The sequence below is a fragment of the Pungitius pungitius genome, chromosome 16 (genome assembly GCF_949316345.1).
Source record: "Pungitius pungitius chromosome 16, fPunPun2.1, whole genome shotgun sequence".
Taxonomy (NCBI): domain Eukaryota; kingdom Metazoa; phylum Chordata; class Actinopteri; order Perciformes; family Gasterosteidae; genus Pungitius; species Pungitius pungitius.
The window spans coordinates 15,835,788-15,855,640 of NC_084915.1; the positions used below are offsets into that span (position 1 = coordinate 15,835,788).

Sequence of the window (19,853 nt, forward strand, 5' to 3'; positions counted from 1 at the left end):
GTGTGTGTGTGTGTGTGTGTGTGTGTATTCATGCGGTCATACGCAACCCCAGCCGAGCTACGGAGACAAGCCACGCATTGGCTTATTATCTTACTACCTCCGGGCTATATTTAGGTTTTTTATCTCACTCACTGCTGCGTGTTCAGGTGACATCGCTTCGGAAGTCCTTGTGATCTGCCCCATAATGCACTAGTGGTAAAAGGGACGCTTCGGCGTGCGTGGGTGGAGAGCAAAAAAAAACCCTGAGTAGCCGCCACATATCAGGCTAACTGATAGTGAATTTGTGTCATGTGCACGATTCGGCTGCTCCTCTTTTTCAGGTTTAATAGGGAGAGACGTGATCAATACCGTGACAAAAGGAATCAGGGAGGAAGCCAATCAAGAAGGTGTCACACGGAGCAATGTGGACGGGCCTCACAACGCGGGGGTCGCCGCTTGACCCCAAAACGAGCTGCGTTTCCCCCGACAGGCGACTTCTGTGCTGAATCATGAGTTCGATGTGTCAGATGACAAAAAGCAGAAGAAGTGGGATATTGTGGTAAATAAGGGCCGTGTGAATAAAGATCGCAGATTGGTGATTTTTGACACGGTTTGCTTCCCCTCCATCGGTAAAGATTTAACGGAGGCCATCTTGAAACCTTCACCAAAGGTGAGAGGTTTGACATCTCTGGTCCTTAATTAATATCTAAAATAATACAATGAGGTGAAAACAGCCGGCCTCACTGTTCCCAAATGGAGAACGAATCCAACTGACTAATCCCAAATGTGAAATAGTAAGAAGAGAGGGAGACACTAAAGAGCTGTTTCTTCTTTTAAAAATAAAATTCAATACTACTATCAATTAGTTGGTTCCACAGAATAAGACCAAAGTACCAAAAAGATCGAGATCTCCCTTTTAGATTAAACAAAAAAACAAACCCCACTGCATGAGGATCCGTGGTGGTTGGACTGGTCGCTAATCAGTGAGCAGGTCGGAAATGTACTGGGAAGTCAAAGCATTAAGTGCTTCATAGACTATTAGTAGAATTGAAGTGGGAGCCACTGAAGTGGTTTAAGTACTCGACGTAAACAGAGCGTCTTCTGACCTGAGCCGAAGCGTTTGTGTTTCTTTGTTTTTACCGATAATAATCCAGCAAAAGAGCATTAAAGACTTCCAACCTGTTTGGGATTAATGTAGTTCTTCCTGTTCAGATTTCACTTTGACACGTGAATCTTATGCTTCGGTGCTTTCCCAATGATACCAATCCTTTCCTTATTACTTTTTGATACAACATCGTTTACAAGCTTGTATGTTGGGACCTCGGTTACCTTACACTATGCCTTGTGTTGACTATATTTATGGTTAAATTTATTGCCAGCGCTCAAGTAAAAGGAAAAAAGGTCGATGGATTCATCCACGAGGAGGCCCTGATGAAAACTACTGTAAAGCTTCCAAAGAAGCCCAAATGCTCTGATCTTTCACCGGGGCGTGGTGGAGTTTGTGTGTCTAGGTACGGAACTGGCTATTTCTGGATTGATTTATGGCTAAAGGTGGCTGTTATGATATTGAACTTTGGTCTTTCAGTACAATCGAGATAAGATACATTCCAGTAAGGTCTCCTTTTTTTTTTAATCCCAAAGTTTGACAGATTTAGTGTCTGACCGGAATTCTGAATAATTGACACGTATCCACTATTATTTCCTTTTGTTTGTTATTAAATATTCAATTTTTTGTTATGTTATGGAACCTAATAACACTGGATATTGATTGCACAATCCGCTTGTATAACACTATAAAATTCCCAGAGGACCATTTATTACATCAAAGAAACAGACGTGAAATGAAAGTTAACTCGGAGTCACGCAGGCCACGTTTCTTTCATGTTTCTTAACTCTTTGAATGTTTTTTTAAAATGATCATAGATACATATCACACGAAGGATTGTGTTTCTTATTCCAATCACGGCGGTGTGGCAGCTGAAGTCCTCATCGCAAGTAACAAAAAACAATTTAATATTCTACATGGAAATAATCGCTTTAGTGCAATTTTGGGCCATTTTGCTTCCATTACCTTTCTTCTTTCAGATTACAGTGTAATTAAAATACACATTTAGGACAATGTCATTCATGAAAAGTTAGTATTAGATAAAGTGTGTTTTCTTAGTGACTGTACTATTAATGTGTTAAAAGAAGTAAAACCCTTTGACTCTTATGTCAACACATTTCTTGGCCTTTGGATTTTTACACATTTTTGCACATATTTAATAAGAGAATGCCAGATTTTCAGAACATGTCTTCACACAAGTAGTCAACTGGGGCCGAGTCTTTCAGTTACATTTTAACATTTAGTCTCCTAATAAAACCTTGTCCCGGTGTTCCTGAGGAACACAGCAGTGAACGCCCCCCTGCTTTTTCACAGTAAATGAAACTCAACCGCGCTGTGATAAGTTTCGAAGAGGCAACAAGGAAACCCAAGTAATTTTCCCCCTAGAATGCTCTGTGCCTCAAATCGACGGTGGAAGATTCCAGGGTTTAAACTTTAGACCCTTAACGCCGACGACTTATCTTTGTCACACCGCTAGGCGCAGTCCGTTGTAAAGACTTGGCAGGCGTCGATGGTCATTTAGTTATTCGCCCTCATCCGACTTTTTACGATTTTTAATTCTCCTCTTGGGGATATCGGCGATAAAACGGCGCGACGTTTGAAAGACGACGACTTACTGACGCGTCGTAGGTGGCGGGCGACGGCAGAGTGTGGGATTTGGTGGCACGTGGTGGTGTGGTTGCAAATTACAACTAAACTAAATACCCCACCTGCGCACACCCCTGCCTTAAAGAGGTCGCTGTTTTGCCGGTTGCCAAATTGTCACAGCGTCATATCAGTACTTTATGAACAACGGAACAGCTGGCGATACCACAGGTTGACACTCGGTGGCACGCGTTGCCAAGTTCATTGTAGAAACCAGCTCACTTTTTTTTTAAACCAATGGATTCCCCAAAATGCTACACACTGTTCGTTTAAATGGTTGGTTTAATTGCAAAATACATGTTTCAACAAAATATGTCTCAATGACCTGATTCACAGAGTGGTTTATTAATCTCAACCAGATTTCAGCAACAATGGTAACAATAAATTAGATTATCATGAATCTTGATGGCGGGCAGTCTTTAGCCGGCGGTTATCAAGACAGAAAAGAGCGAGGTCAGGTCAGTTGACTTTAAAGGGAGCGTTTACTCAACAGCTGAAAAGCAGCATCTGATCGCTGATAGCTTCAGTTGAACATGGGCTGCAGACACAGAGGCCGCGTCAGAGGTTTTTAAGCTGCGTCTTTTAAACCGATGGCGCCGTTTTGTCTCTTTCGTCTCATTGTTTGGGTTTGACAGCACACTCAGAGTTCCACCAATGCCATAAGTTCCAGTGCCCAATAACTGATATTGTATTGTATAATGTGCTGAAACGTCAGTCAGAAGACCTTTTCAAGGTGATATTATGTTAATATCATGATAACAGTATTCTGCACTGATCTTGTGACTGACTTTATGCAGATTTGAATAAACTTTCGACTTTTATTTTTAAAAGTAATTCGACATTGAGTCAAGGACTATGGAATGCCGTTTTATTCACAATTAAATAAATTAATGAACAAATACATAAATGAATGAATACATAAATAAATACATGAAATATATAAATGTGTAAAAAAGTCTCTTGAAATAAATAAATATGGACTTACCATAAAAGTACCATGAAATAATTAAATGTATTTAATATTTATGTATTTATTGCCTCATTTATTTATTTCACGATGTATTTCAAATGCATATTTCATGTATTTATTCTTTTATTTATGTGTTTATTTATTTATTTAATTGTGAATAAAACGGCATTCCATTAAGGACAAGAGTGTAATTTTTCAAGAAAAATATAAATATATTAGAACCTTTAACCTTCCTGTTCCCCTTTAAGTGAACCGGGCGCCAAACTGGCTCACTCAAAAAAAAAATAGAAATAACCTAATTGACAAACGTTTATATCGAAAAGAAGACGGACGTTTATATACGTCAGGTGAAGAATAACGACTTATTTTCGAATGCGTCTGTCGGCGACCTTCAAAATAAAAGAGCGAATTGTGTAACGCGACCCTCGCGCCATGCGATCGGCCTCACCGGAAGCACCACCTTTCTTCCGGCGCCGGGTCAAAGGCTTTTATTTTGACAGGAGCCCTGGAGAGCTCCGTCGGTCCCCTCGCCTATAGCCCGACAGACAGTGGTGCTGCTGCTGCTGCTGAGCCTCGCCGGTGTGTGTTCGCGCGGATGGTGGACTGTCCCCGGTGAAGAAAAAAGAAAAGAAAAGAAAAAACACCGACAACCCTCATCCTCCTCTCCCCTTCCAACCCCCATCCTGACCCTCGCCCCCCCTCCCTCTCCCCCCCCTAAGGCACGCTTTAAAATGCCTCATCGCCGTGTGTAAACGGGCGAAACTTGGCGGCGGGGAGAGAGTCAGGACTGCGGGCGGCTTTCAGAGGAAAATACAGGCAGGATGTTGCAAGTTTTAGCTTGTGGCGCCGTAGTTTTCCCCGGTCTCTTCTTCGCCTTCAGGAGAATCCTGCCGTGTGTGTTCAAACACTGGAGCGATGCCGACGTGGTGCTGGTCAGCGAGAGGTAAACCGACCGAATTCATCCTTTTTACACCACGTTTCGTGGCCCAAATACGACCGAACGCTGTTAGCTAATGTATAGCATTTGACCTTGTTTGGAGGCTTGTAGCTAGTAACGTCCCCGTCCCCCCCCCCCCTCTTCCCTCCCCACTAGTCAGTTAGCTAGCTAATCCTGTTATTTTATTTTATGTAACGTTAGCAAATTTACGATTACGGTTGGCTCTGTGGAATCACCGGATTACGTGTTCTGTGTAATTGAATTTCCAGTTTTCAACGCGTATCAACCGTTATGGCTTTTGTGCTAAATAGGCACAGTAACCCCCCCCCCCCCCCCCCCTCCCCAAATAATCTGTAACGTTACATGGGTGCTTCGCAAATATCGCAGCTAGCGTCAAACCACGGAACGTTATATAATTGTAGTCATGTCATGGAAGGCCGAAAATATAACGTTAGTAAAAAAGTGCACGCTGTGGGTCGCAGTGTGTGTGTGTGTGTGTGTGTGTGTGTGTGTGTGTGTGTGTATATATATGTATATGTATATGTGTGTGTGTGTGACCATTCAATTGGGCTCTTTCACAGTGAATATCATCCATCATATTCTTCTATTCTTTTATGGTTTCCTTTTACATGCAATAACTGCAAAAGGGGGGGTGGCTTTGCAACTGCCCCACCACACAAGAAGGGACAGACCCGTTATCATCAAATCCTGGGAACAGACAAGTTATCACATCTGCAGCCTCTTCTGTGACTTTTAGACCACGTAGCATGGACAGGGCCAAGTGTAATGATCAACGCTGTTTGTGTACGTGTCTACGTGTGTGTGTGTGTTGGGGGGGGGGGGGTCAGTGTGACATGCTCACATGTGCGCTGCTCAGTTCAATGCTCATTTGTACGCTGTCACTCTTGCTAATCCTCTGAGCTCTCCGGTCAGGGTCGACTGCTGAGTTAGCCGGGCCCTGGAAAACACTGAACCTTGCTCCTGAGTAATGCTTGTACTCATTTACTGATGCTCGCCTAAAGGGAGAATGTTCCCGCACGCCTCGGAGGACGCTGCACTGCCCGTTGGCAACCAGTCCCTCGCGTCCCGCATGTGCTCGGCCCGAGCATCGGGTCCCCCTTGGATGATGGTGGTGGAAGTCCGGTGGGATGATTCCGCTTTTGTGTCCCCGTGTGCTTTCTGTGACATGTGCAAATGTCATTTTGTTTAACCGATGCGTGCGCTCTGCCTTCAACAAACACAACATAACTGGCGGTGCACACGCCGGTTCACTGTCCCTTGGCGCTCATGTACGCAATGTTGTATTCAAAGTAATAAGTAGGGTTACCAAAGTCTCAAGTCATAAATGTGATGCCCATTTAAACACTCAGCCTTACTGTAATGCAACTTGGCTCCAAAGTCTCTACAATTCCCACAATGCAACGTGATTTGCGTCCCTCATGCCGCTCTCTCTGCATGAGACCATGTCTTTTATTCTCCACATCTATTCTATTTTCTATTGCAGGAAGTATACCAAGAATATTACTTTTATCTGATGTAGAAGCACATATGTCTATATATATCTATTGAGAAAGGAACTAGTTAACCGTAGACATTGAACACCTTTTTTTAAAATCATTGAATATTAAGTGCAAAGCTTCAGTCAGAACATTCTAGATCAACATGCACTTGCTGTGCAGCTTTTTTTTTTTCTTCGTCTTCCTGTATGAGTGTTAATTGTTCCCAAACCTGCTTTTCCTGCCCGTGTACAGATGAAGACACGGCTCCACTAATATTAGCATCACACTATTAGTAGTATGAGACGGCTTAAGACGGTTTCAGACTTCAAAACATTTCCAATAGCTCAGCACAGTGTAAAGTTATTAAAAGAAATACACCTGTTTTATTTCCACAATTCATTCAAGGGTTTATTAATCAAATGTTTTTGCTTCAATTCATACTTGTTGGGGTTGAGCCTTTCCACAATATTAGTTTGTTTTTTTTGGACACTACTGATGTATCGAGCGTGTCTGTAAAAGGGAGAAGTGGGTAGTGAGTGTCAGCAGTGGTAACGTGTGAGCGGACGGAAAGGGCGCAACGCGACTCGCCGCAAAACCCGTATTGACACGCGATCGCGTCGGCTAAGAGGATCTCGTCCTGTTAAACAGCCGTTCTTTTAGACTGCGTCGCAAGTCTCAGGATGACAGCCGTCCTTTACCGGGGGCGCCGTGGCGGTTGTCCTGGTTTACCAACCGGGGAGGATGATATTTGTGTTTTCTTTACACGTCAGCTAAAAGCACTAAAGGTCAGCGACCTCTTCGCCACCAAGTGACCGACGGGCTGAGTCAGAGCTCACCGGCTCCAACAAATGAGCTCCAACAAAGCAAGCGATGTCAGCTACGCTAACGCGGCCCAGCGGGTGACTTTACAACAAAGTTTATTAATACTGAATGAAATGTTAAGCAGCGGTTTCCAAGCCAGTCAACTGTAACCTAAACGTGCGGGTTAAGAACAATTCGAGGTGTTTGGCCTTTATTCTGATGTCCGAAGACAGAAATCCTGCCACGCCAGTCGCGTGTTCCTAAAAAGTGGAGCCCGGGAAAATCAAACCCGACGGCTACATTTCGGAATCGCGGAGCGGTTGTGTGGCGAGTGCGCTGAAGGCGTTCACCTACTTGAAACAACGGCCCCCCCCGCCCCCTCCCGTTGGTCGACTTGTACAAACGTTACGTCATGTGTGTCTGATCTGATCATTGAGGATTTCATCATAACAGGAATTCCTCACCAAGCCAGTCAGATATTTGGACTTGGCCAAAAGAGCAGACTAGTGTAAATGACTCCAACAGCACGGTAGATAAGATGTCAACTCCTTTTGTTGTAATTCAATAAGGACATGTGACTCCGACCCCCCCCCCCCCCCCCCCCCCCCCCGTGAATATAAGGACGTAGTAGGCGGTACTCCTAACACTATGGCGGGCTTGAGTACGATGACGCCGCCATCGTTAAAAGCCTTAAAATGACGCCATGGTCAAATGAACAGCCCTGAATGGCTGAGCTTTAAACCGCCTGCTTCTCAGTCACCACTGGGAAGTTAAACGACATTATCTGGGTTATTTAGGCTAATGGCGTTATAAGTCACACGGGGTGGGGGGAGCAACGCTTAACACCCTGTCCCTAAACATGTCGGCTCTTTGGTCTTCTTTTATTGGCGCTAGTTGGCGTCACAATGGCCGAGCGACTAGAGGTCATAGTTCACTCCCCTTTACCCCCTGGGGGGGGGGGGGGGTGCTGCTAATTGTTGTTCAATTTATCGCATAGTGATTATCAAAAGTATCCTGGGATACCGTTGCGTCTCATTGAAGTGTCTGTGTACTCCTGCCTCAGTGGTGACGGTGCAGCTGCACTCACTCAGGGATCCTCCTCGCCATGAAATGCACCCCGGTTGCTGCTTCTTTTTTTTTTTTGCCTCTGCTGTCACTTTTCCTTCCGCTCTCTGCCGCAGCACCAATGCAAACTGCAGATTACGTAGCCCACTTACTGGAGGAGCTGAACCCCCCCCTCCCTCCCCCCCTCGTGACGGTCGGACACCGAGCGTGTGACGGAGCACGGGAGAGAGAAAGCCGCCCGTGCCAAGGAGACTCCGGCCAAGATATAGGTGTTGGGCGGGGGGGGGGGGGGGGGGGCCACGGTGGAAAGAAAAGACAACGTTGCTGAACGAGGCGGCGACGCATTCTTCCCCCCAGCCCCCCTCCTCACCGCCATCCTCCTCCTCCTCCTCCTCGCGCCACTCACACCACCAAACCCTCAGCCTTTCACCGGGCACAGAGCGAGCGGACACACAATGAATGAATGAATGAGTTGTGTTCTGTGCTGGAGTATGCGACCATATAACCTTAGAAGGAGGCGGGGTGTGTGTGTGTGTGTGTGTGTGTGTGTGTGTGTGTGTGTGTGTGTGTGTGTGTGTGTGTGTGTGTGTGTGTGTGTGTGTGTGTGTGTGTGTGTGTGTGTGTGTGTGTGTGTGTGTGTGTGTGTGTGTGTGTGTGTGTGTGTGTGTGTGTGTGTGTGTGAGAGGGAGAGAGAGAACGAGCTTTTCTAGGGGTAGAGTTCATGGGGAATGGACACACACACACACACACACACAAGAGTCCAGTTAGTAATTTCCGGCTCAATCGCGTGGCGTTTGTTGCCTCGCCGGCGTCATGGCCGCATTCCCGGTGGGATTGGTGCAGTCTGAGGGCCGGTTTTCGAGCGGGGAACACAAACCCCCCCTTTGTTTTCTCAATATCGCCATTTGCGACACACCGTGCGCTCGTTAAGTAGACGAGAAAGAAGGCAGCCTTTTTTTTTTAAAGCTGGTCCTTACGTCCAGCAGGGACTAAAAGGGGGGGCCTGTTCTGCTCGGTCCGTGTGGTCTCTGTGGGGTCCCACTTGTGTTGACCAGGCTCGTTGGCTTTGGGACAACATGTGCAATGCAAAGTGTGTGTCAAACTATTTGTGTTATGTACATATGTGTGTGTGTGTGTGTGTGTGAGTGTGTGTGTGTGTGTGTGAGAGTGTTGCCATGTGGGCCGTCCTGACCTTTTGTCAGACCCCTAATTTCTATTCATTTCTGTCACTCACTCTTAAAGTGAGCCGCATTCGTCGATGAACGTGCTGTTTTTGTGAAGTTAAAATGAAGTTATCTTAACGACGCCCTCTACCCCCCCCCCTCCCCCCCCCCCGCCCTTCTCCCTAATTTTACTCTAACAACCTAGATAACGGGCCGTCTGGCTGGGTGGAGATTGACATTTACTGGTAGGGGACTTTCAAAGTACTGACCACCCGTCCTTTTCTAAGGGGTTGCGTGTGCAGCAGGGTCTCTGCGTGGTTTGTGCACCTGATGTTGGGACACCGACTCTTTCTCGACTTTTCTGGCCTCATTTAATGGTTGATTTTTAAAAACATTTTTCCAGTAAAATAAAAGTAAAAGGCAAATCCCTTTGGGAGCATTGATGGCAGTCTGTTACTTGACTTTCCAAAACGCAACTATAAGGGGTACTTGTACACTTTTTGTGGTAAGATGAGTGGATTCAAACCACAAGAAAAGGTGTGAGTTCAAATGAGTGACTTGTGTCCCACCAGTTGTTGTGCGGAAAGGTGTTTTGTGTGTCCGTCGTTCTGTGGCTTGGTGATGAGTGGGTGCAAACCCAAACGTGTCAAAGGGCCGACGGTCCGTCGTGGCCCCCGTGAGCGTTTTTGGAAGGAATTGCATGTTTTCGGGTTTCAAAGCCGCTTACTGTCCGCGCTGCCAAGTCGGAGAACAGTCGGGGGGAGAAAGCCGCTATTCATAGTTTGAACAAATTGGTGTTATAATCCAATGTCCTGTTTGAAATGGCCAGAAATCCTCCTTTTCACTTTTTTTGGCTCACAGAACATTACAGTCAATGAGTTTTTAAAGTTACTGTTTAACACATTTCACAAGTCCTTGACTTGTAGGTGTACTTTTAAGATGTGTGTGTGTGTGTGTGTGTGTGGCACTTCAAATAGAGACGTCCCACCTTCTCCTGTGTCACATGCTGTTTATAGACGAGGAGAGTGGAGGCCTGGCACTGCTAATCCCACGACGTTACACTCGACTGCTCGTGTGGTTCACCTGAGGGGACACGTTTTCCCGAAACTTGACCCAGATTCATCAGGTTTTACTTTGGAGGCGTTCTTATTAACCCATGCTTTTGTTTGTTTTTTAGAACGTTGAACTCGCTCACAGTGGGGCTTCAGTTTGTGACCGTAAATTGTAACATATGGCCACCAAAAAATGTCTCTTTGGATATCTTGTGTCGCTCCTGGTTGCGAAGAAAACAAGATGGCTGTTCAGAACAGTCCAAACCGGACCAACAAATCAAATATGATTTTAGAAATATTTTTTTTTTTTTTTTTTTTTAAGAGTCAGCTCACTGCAGCATGCTAACAGGCTCAAAAAGACAATGCTAACATGTTCACGTTTAGCTGTTCAGCCATAACGCTCAACCGACGGAGCCACGTTGCCATGGCTACCATGGCTATAAACCTAAATATCTCCCATGTTATATTCCCAGCTGCGGTGTATCAACTGTTCACAAATGTCTCGTATCACTTTGTATGACCCCCCCCCCTCTCTTTTTCTCAGACTGGTGTCCTCCATCCATGCCGTCATGGCAACCACGGTGGGAGTCATCGTTGTATCATCATGCCGGGAGAATGTCATTAACGACAGGTTAGTCATTGCACTTTCACCTGTACCCATCGATGCTGTGTCAGTGTTTTTTTGTCTTTTTTTTAGCTTTGCTAGACTCGTGTAAAGTTGCCCTAATGCGGTGCTCTGCTTTTAATACTTAAAAATAAATAAATTGGGGACAAGTCAAACGTTAACTTGGGAGACGATGTGTTAAACTACACTGGCAGCCCACAGTGGTTCCTCAATGCTTGCCTAATATGTCTGGCAAATTGAAAAGACAACTTCCCTTTATTTTTTATACATTTAAAAAAATGTTTTTACCCCCTACATTCTTTTCAATGAAAATATTTTAGCTCTAGGTACACACTAGCACCCCGGTAGAACGTTAGCACAGCGATAGCCGCCATTGCGTCTTTGGGAGTGTGTGTGGTGCTAAGCTAATGCTAGCATTATAATCCTGCAGAGTGCTCGGGCAGGCCCAGTTTTCGGTCCTGCTAATCTCCAGAGGAGCCCCCCCCCCCCCCCCCCCCTCTCCCCACCCTCCACTGACTGTGCTTAATTCCCCCACGGGGCTGCTCAGTCCTGCCGTCTGGTGACGCGTACGCGCCCCCCGGTGCTTATGCTCCGGTGTCAGACCCACGAACACTCTAATACTGTGTCACAATCTGCCCCTTTATTTGGCCTCTTTAGCCTAAACTGTCAGGTTTTTTTTTTTTTTTTAAACCAGTTCTGGTGGTCTGACTGCATGTGTCGTTGCAAAAAGCAACTGTATCTGTAAACATGCTGAAACTGCTGGACTCCTGTTCATGTCATCGATCTTTTTTCCTTTTTTTAATGTTTTGGCTTAAAGGTAGCATTAATTGTATTTTTTTTATTGGTTAACGTTAGCACCTTTGATTTCATTTTGAATATTGGCCCTTAATTGGCCCATACACCGCCATGTTTTGCTGTTTGTTTGCTTTCATTGTATTTCTCTTAAAACTTAACCAGAAACACAAATCCATGTTTAACACGTGTACCTGGTTTAACGTGTTCAGCCGTATGGAAAATACAATCAATTTAAAAATAGCTTTCCCGTATTTTCCGTTGCCTCAAAACAGCGAATCGACTCACGGAGACCTCCGTCTCCACTGATTGGTTCGTTGTGCCCTACTGCTCTTCATCCCTCCATCCACTAACCTTAAGAGCTGAACCGAGGTCAGAGGTCAGTGGCTCAGCTCTGCTTTGCTGCGTGCTGTCCACATGATTAACCATCACGGTAACCGGTGCTCATTAGAGGGCTGCAGCCACCTGGCTCGTTTGTTACACTGCTCTTACCCAAGTCCGCCTCAAAGCCGGTGTGTGTCTGCGTGAGGGAGGCGAGGCAAGTGTTCACTGTGATTGGCACTTTAATGCTCAGACATTAACGTATCAACCAGATGGCGTATTTGGGCCTGCTGACTTTGCCCAAGAAGGTTCTGGTCATGATAAATAAAGATGTCGATTGTTCACATGTTTTTTTTTTTCTTCTTCTTTTTTTTCTCTTCGTCAGCCACTGGCTGGCCACCTACTTCATCATCTGGTACGGCGTGCCCTACATGACGTACGACATCTTCGCCATGTACCTCAGCCACTACCACCGCTTCCACGTCAAAGGGCACGAGAGCTACAAGCGGCACTCGCTGAGGACCGTCAACTCCTTCGTCCGCCGAGAGTTCCTGCTGGTGTTGCATCACATCGCCCTGCTCTCCATCCTGCTGCCCGTCACGCTGGTGAGGAGGAGGAGGGGCGGCGGCGGCGTGGGGCGAGAGCTTGTTGTCAGTAGTCAAGGCCGAGGTGTTCGGCGGTGAAGCGACTAGTAATACAGGCCGCCGCCTCTTCACGGCACCTGTCACGGATCTCAAGGGTGAACCATGTGGAGAACAAAAAATGTGCAGTTTATAATGCGATGGTGGGGGGGGGGGGAATCCAGGAGCTTTGTCCAGGAAACGACTGATGTCATGAGTTCAATGCTTTGAATGAATTGGGAAGCTATTTGCTGATCTTAGAGATACATAATGGACAGCCATTGCTCTGTTTTTTTTTTTTACTTTGTCTTACACACACGAACCGATTTGGTCTTGTGTGTGTGTGTGTGTGTGTAACGACAATCGTGCAGACGGCGTTGTACATCTTAGCCTTGGGGGAAGTCATGTGTTCTCGATGTGCTGTCCGTTGGCAGTAAGGCAGTGCGTTTGTTTTCAGATCAATCGTGGCTTTGAGCTGCATCGTCTCCTAATGATTACCTAAGTGGCAACAATAAAACATGGGTTTACCAGTACATTAGTGGGCAAACACATCTGTTATCCCACTGTGCTCCTGGCAGAATTAGTTTACCTGGCTTCTGTATCCCTAGCTTTTACAGTTCCAGCACAGATAAAGTCCCATTTGTACGGTAATGAACTGGAAGAAAGTAACCGACCGAAATGACCACTGCGCTCAGATCTGAACTGACCTGAGATGGGTTGGAAATTTTAATGACAAAATGAGTTGTTACCATAGACTGCCATTTCGGCTTGAATGGAGCTGGAGAGGTTTATGAACCAAAGCTCTTGTTGGATCGGCAAACTCCTAATTCTGTTAATAACCCACAATTCAACATTTAAAGTTGGGATAGGAGGCAGCAGTTTGAAGCGCCCTTCTTCACACCTTATTTACACCTGCGTCATCACTGAATGACTTCTGAGGAACGAAAACCAAAGTGTGGACCGAATTGGGCCGCTGGAATAGAGGTGCCCGCTTTAGTGCAGCGGGGTTTACTGTGCGGTGCGTTTACTGCACCACTCAGTCAGTTCAGGAAGGGGAAGAGAACTGTGATGTAGCAATTATTGATTGGGTTCCTGGAACAATTGGCAACAAATCATTTTGGTTGATTAAGAAAAGGAGGCTGAAAGAAGCAGGTCGTTTCTATTGTTGGTGGAATGTCGGAGGGGGGAAAAGGAAAGCGATTTGATTGGATGAATATACAGTCGGGGGGAGTACTGTGGACCATGAAGACTCACAGTGCCGGTTTAGAACTGCAAATTAGAAAACCTACTGAACTGTTAATCCCACGAACACAGTTTGAGTTCATAATATGGCTCTCCACTTTCTGACTTCCTCTGATGGGTTCAGTGTCGGTCAGAATGGAAACCAATTAACCCCGCGCACCACGACGCCTTCACGGAGGACCTTCCTCTCTCCTCCAGCTGGGCCGTGGCACCTGCTCCCTCCCCAGGTGAGCGGGCCAGGTGCGGCTGAAACCCGGATCACATAACCCTCCATTATTCAGCCCCGGCCGCTGTCAACGTCTCCTTTCTCTGAGCTGCCTCCTCTTGTTCCCGCACTCGTTAGCTTTGCGCCACACGAGCCGGGGGGGGGGGGGTCGAGTAGCCGGCCTGTTGACGGTCTCTTTAGTGCTTTATCTTTGGAGAACTTGTGGCGCTCCGATGTTGGGCGCTGTGGTGAATGATTGAATGAATTGGCCTTCTGGACGTGTTGCGGATAGTTTTCCCAGCTGCTTCATTCAAAAACTGCAACGTCTGAAATGTGGTGTTTGTATTTGTCTCCCATTGCAATTATCGGATTGTGAGGGGAAACGGCTCTCAGACGCCTCGCGTCAGGAGCCAGTTTGAATGTTTTAACGGATAAAACGGGTTGAAGTTCTCATTCTTGTTCTTGGTCGACAGGTGGCTGTGGGGGGGGTCATGTCCCGAGCCCATCGTGCTTTATTCATCGGTCAGCAGCCAGCGCTCGGCTGTAGTCTCTTTATCCGTCCAGACCGACTCGCCTATTTTTGGGATGGCCTCTCTGACTGCAGCACGGTGCTTGAAAGCTTCATTCATTAATTATGCACAGGACAAGGTTGCTGCCGCCCCCAACCCCTCCCCCCCACCTTGCAGCGGCTCGCCGCACGCTGCCCCTGTTTTTTGTTGCCGTGTTGGCGTTGTAGTGGAATCAGACATCTGCCCTTTAGCGGTTGTGGCGTTGTACTAAAGGAGCGCATCAAGTACGCGAGTATTGGACATACTTGTACTTTGTTTGTTGCAAATGACGCTACCGAACCTCAGTTGACCTTTTTAAAATTGGAAAATACACAGACTTGTTTTTTTTTTTCATTTTAAAGTTCAACTGCTCAACTGACTTGTCCAGTTTCGATGTTGACCAACAAGTCGTCTTCCTTGCCTCTGATTGGACGACACGAGTGGAGTTCTCCGGTGTGGACCCGCCCCTTTCTTTCTGTCTGGTGATCCTGCTCAACTCGTAAAGCCGGGAAATACCACACAGCCTCGTCACGTTTGCGAGCTGCGGGTGTTGTCGTGGTTACAAGCGACTGGTGAATACTTTAGTTACACCAATAACAAGTCCACCATTTAGGATGTTAGGCCAGCATCACCTTGGTTACCAAACGACTGGCTTTCACGCCCTCGGGGGTCGAGCTGTCTAAGTAGCACCTCTCCCCTGAATTGAGACACACCCCGCCGTTGTTGGCAGGCGACGGGGCGCCGGTCCCGGGGGTCCCCGGTGATCCGTCCTGGCTTTGCACAACGCTCGCTGTAATGACCCTCTGCAGCCTGCACGGATCCCAAAGCTGCAAATTCCCTTTTTTTTTGACGAAAGATGTCCAAACAGACGGCGGCGTGCATGTGGCTTCAGCCGCGGCCCCATGAGGTCTCCCGCCGTGCTGCTGTCCACTGATGACTGAGGAGACGCTGTCCCGTCCAATCACGCCGCACACAAACATTTTAAAGAACATCATTAATAACCCGCACACTTCAACGCTCTCTAAGCTGATAAATGCGTCTTTTGCAACGTGTCACATGTCCACTGAGCGCGCTGCAGAATTGTCCCTGAATGTTTCCACGCTCATGTTTGTTTGCTCACCCTGTGTGCGCTCTGTTTGTCTGTTCCCGCAGTTCTTCAGAAGGGACCAGGGGGATTTCTTCGTCGGCTGCTTGTTTCTAACGGAGCTCAGCACGCCCTTCGTCTCCCTGGGGAAGATACTTATTCAGGTGAGACCGGGAAGATCGGCCGCTGTCACTTTTGCCGGAAAGGTCGACGAGCATTTTGGTTTCCGCCGTTGGCTAAAAAAAGGCGCTTTATGTGCTGATGTCTCAGCTGAGCAAACGTAACCGCACATCAGGCTTTGAGTGCTTTTCTAAATGCAGAAACGCGGTGCCTTACTGGACAGTAATGAGAGCGAGCCGCTCCAAAAAAAACACAAGTAGAAGAAATGGAGTTTAAAGTGTGTCTGTTTGCTGTAAAGTAACCCGAAGCTCACTCGCCTGCGTGCTTCGTCATTGGAGAAAAGGTTCCCCTCCCAGCGGGTTCAGTTTCAGCCGAAATGCGAATCATGGAGCCGCACGAGGTCCATTTGAAACCAGCTGCCACGGAGACGCCAACCGAGGCGTCCAAAATCAATCCCTCCGCCCCGTTGGTGCTCGGGTGATGGGCGGCGTCTCGCGTCATCAGAAAAACCCGAGGAGCTCCATTTCATTTGACTGTAGCTCGTCACTGTCCCGTCAATAATTAAGGTGCACGGCTAGAAAAGCTAGTCCCCCCCCCCCCCCGAATCCCAGCTGACTGGGAAGATTTGATGTGTCAGCCCGTTCCAGGATGACTCATTGAAAACATTTCACAAGACGAGGGACTTTGAGCTATATTATGACCGAAACCAAGAGATAACTACCCAATTAAACAATTGACCCGTTTTATTCTAACACGGCCTTTTCTCGTTTCTCTCCTCCTGCTCCTCCTCCAGCTCAGCCTCCAGGAATGCTGGCTGCACAAGGCCAACGGCGGCATGGTCCTCCTCACCTTCTTCCTGTTCCGCATCGCCCTCTTCCCCTACATGTACTGGGTGTACGGCCGCCACTACGGCATCCCGCTCTACAGCGTGCCCTTCCACCTGCCGCTGTCCGCCAACCTGGGCAACACGTGCATCCTGGCGCCGCAGGTCTACTGGTTCGTGCTCCTCTGCCGAAAGGGCTGGCGCCTCTACCGGCGCGGCCGGGCGCCGCCGGACTCGTCCCCCCCGCCCGCCGTCACTGACAATGCCAAAGGGGATTGATACCCGGCTTCACCGGTTTGCTTCTTCTTCTTCTTCTTTGGGTTTTTTTTTCGCCCGCTCAAGCCGCGCACTCAGCTACTAACGCATCTACTTCCGCAGTAAGGCACTAGTTTTGACTTAACACATTTCAAAGCCGTGCCCCCCCCCCCCCCCCTCCCCTCTTCATTTGTAGTATATAACAGGAACGCCTGCTGTTCGCACACCTTAAATCCTCTGTTACAAAATCTGCTGCCTACGTGGACCTCTCCCACCGATACAGCCCTACTACTGACGTTTGATGATTTGCTTCTTCTTTTTTTTTGGAGGGGCATCCGTTGACATATATATATATTTTTTTTGGCTTCACTGAGAGTTGAAAATAATAAAAAAAACACCAGAAACTGAAGAAGCGACGTCTCTTCCCCCCGGTCTGTTACAGTGTGCGAGTGGCTGCTGCGATAGGTTCTATTTATTGGAGTAACTTTGCTGCGAAGGGTTAGCTGGTGGCGGGCGGGTCGCGGACTTTGTGCAGTATTAGCAGGAACGTACATGTCGCCTCATTCGCCCGCTTTAATGTGACGCCTCACCTCTTATCTTTTTGTTAGTCTCCCACCGAGCATCTTACAGCGGCCTCATTTTTGCAGATTTGAAGCGACAGGCTTCCGCCCCCCCCCCCCCCCCCCCCACGCTGTAACATTGCTTTTAAGTCATTTGGCTCACTTATTTTCCAGAAGAACCCCCCCCCCCCGCCCCCCAAAACCCTGTCCTAGCTCTGCATGGTCTCTTCCCCCCACCCCCCCCCCCTCTCCCCCCTGCGGATTTGATGCTGCACTCATGTTCTTGGGAAAACTTCCACTTACATTTTAAGAAAAACTTTCAGGAATTCCGTTCTGCAATAATCTCCGATGTTGGAGAATGGTGTCCCCAACAAGGGAAGCCCTCAGTTGTGGAAACCATTTTCTTTTTTTCATGATATGCATGGCATTAAACAAGTCTGTGCGGGATTCTATTCTATTCTATTTTTTTTTTATTTTTTTTTAGGTTGATACTTCAAAGATCCGTCAAGACCTCAAATAAATAACCTTGAAAAAAAAAAAAAACCAAGAAAAAAAAAATTTGCCAGACTGCTCTTGATGTCTAAATAACAACGTAAAGCGATGATGGGACAAGATTAAAAAAAAGTATTGTGTATTTGGACTAACTCCCAATGGCAAGGATTTTTAATTTCTGCAAGGTTTGACTCATTTGCATGCACGAGGGTCTTTCAGCCACGCAAACGGAAGACGAGAGAGTTGGGTCGTTATTGGCTAGCGAGAGATTCCTCTTTTGAATCCGCTATCTCCATCTGACACCGGAGCGTCGCCATAGCAACGCTGCAATGCTGGCAGAGCCGACGGAGGCGCAGTCTGAGGATGACTCACGGTCAAATGTTAAAGGATGCAGGGAGTTTTGTTTTCTCCCCCCCCTCTCCCTCCCCCCCCCCCCAAAAAAAAGGTCAGATCGCGGGAGGGGGAGGGGGAGGGGGGGGAGGGTTGCAGTTCATGAGCGACCATGAAAAACCTTATGAAGGATACCGGGTGATTATTCCTGGGAGTAACTGTTATCTTACACCATAGATTTGTACACACTGGGCTGTATATATTGAATGTTTTTAGAGATCTGCGTCATGTTTTAGTTTCCTCACAGAATCTAAAATGGTTTTAGACCTTAAAACTATCGCGAGATCCTAATTAGACCTGAAACCTTTATTTTTTTCCTTTTTTCATGCAAACTTTGGTATTGCTGTATTCACAGTTGCATAAAGATATTAATTTTAAAATGCATTTATTAGAAAATCACATGCATCACTTTCATATCGAATCAAAGAATAAATAGAAGGTATTATTTTCTTAAGAATGCAGCAGGGTCACTTCCACAACCCTAATTCAACTCTAATGTTCTTGGTCATTGAAGCTTTATAGTAAACTGAGTGGGTTTATGGCCTTTTTTTAATGTCTTGCAAATTCAATCTATGCAAAAAGAGCCTGCGGTGCATGTAAAAAACATTAATGTCATTTGGGATTTATTTTTTGGGGGGACCATACATTTATTTGTGCTGTCCATTTCTTCTGGGACTACACACTACAAATCATGGTCTCGTGTTGCATTTCACTTTTTACGCTTGTCTCTTTGAATCTTAAATTTAACTTTTAATGCAGAAAAAAAAAAAAAAAACTAACAATTTTGTAGCATAAACCAACAAGATGGCAACTGCGGCTCAGTTGATACACTTTGTTGTTTACTTAATTGGAAAATGACTCGATGGAGCGCTCACCTTTTCCGTAAATGAAGTTTGCATGCAACTAATAATATAGTTCCAACGTCAGACGGGGCTTTACAAGTAGTGGTGCCCCCATAATTACATTTATGGAGAGACTAACAGCTTTACCTGTTATCCATATATATTTTTTACTTTGATTTCATATTCAAAACCTTTTTTTTTTTTTTCCGGATGGTCACGTGTCATGAACACAACAGAGGGAGGCCGCCGAACTGACTCAGCCATGTCAGTTACGCGGCGGTATCGATGTACGTCGGTTTCGGTGACGTCCCACCGTACAGCTGTGGCCCAGATGTGTTCCGAGTGAGGAGAGGCGGGGGGGGGGGGTCACCGCTTCAGAATTTCAACTTTTCGCATTGATGGTAGTGTCAAGGAAGCCTAGTTTATTAAAAAAAAAAAAGCTTACGTCTAAAACCATTTAAAGACGCCTCTCGCACCCAACTCGTCTCCACACGTCAGACCTTAATTGACCCTTGACCCCGTCCTCCCCTCAAGCGGACACGCGGTGCAAGGTGGGGCAGGGCGATTTCTCCCCCCCCCCCCCCCCCCCCCCTCCTCCTCTCCTCGCTGCCGCCAGCTGTCGTCCAGGATTATCCGATTGTCCACTCAGCAGTTTACAGGCGCTCCACCAGTTGGGATTAGTAGGCCTCAGCAGGAGTTTCCGGTTAAAACCGTGCATG

The 19,853-nt window shown here is 46.9% G+C and overlaps 1 protein-coding gene across 1 annotated transcript; it reads left to right on the forward strand.

Moving 5' to 3' along the window:
- Nucleotides 1-4,147: 4,147 nt before the first annotated feature.
- Nucleotides 4,148-18,331, forward strand: tlcd3a (TLC domain containing 3A). The gene is made up of 5 exons (XM_037466958.2): nt 4,148-4,641; nt 10,760-10,846; nt 12,339-12,558; nt 15,721-15,816; nt 16,566-18,331. Exons 1-5 carry the CDS (start codon nt 4,520-4,522, stop codon nt 16,872-16,874), a joined length of 834 nt encoding a protein of 277 aa, XP_037322855.1. The 5' UTR covers nt 4,148-4,519; the 3' UTR covers nt 16,875-18,331.
- The last annotated feature ends 1,522 nt before the right edge of the window (nt 18,332-19,853 follow it).

Coding starts and splice junctions, on each gene's coding strand:
- tlcd3a (XM_037466958.2), top strand. CDS start 4,520: ATGTTGCAAGTTTTAGCTTGTGGCGCCGTAGTTTTCCCCGGTCTCTTC. Junction 10,847..12,338: donor GAGAATGTCATTAACGACAG/GTTAGTCATTGC, acceptor TCTCTTCGTCAG/CCACTGGCTGGCCACCTACT. Junction 12,559..15,720: donor TCCTGCTGCCCGTCACGCTG/GTGAGGAGGAGG, acceptor CTGTTCCCGCAG/TTCTTCAGAAGGGACCAGGG.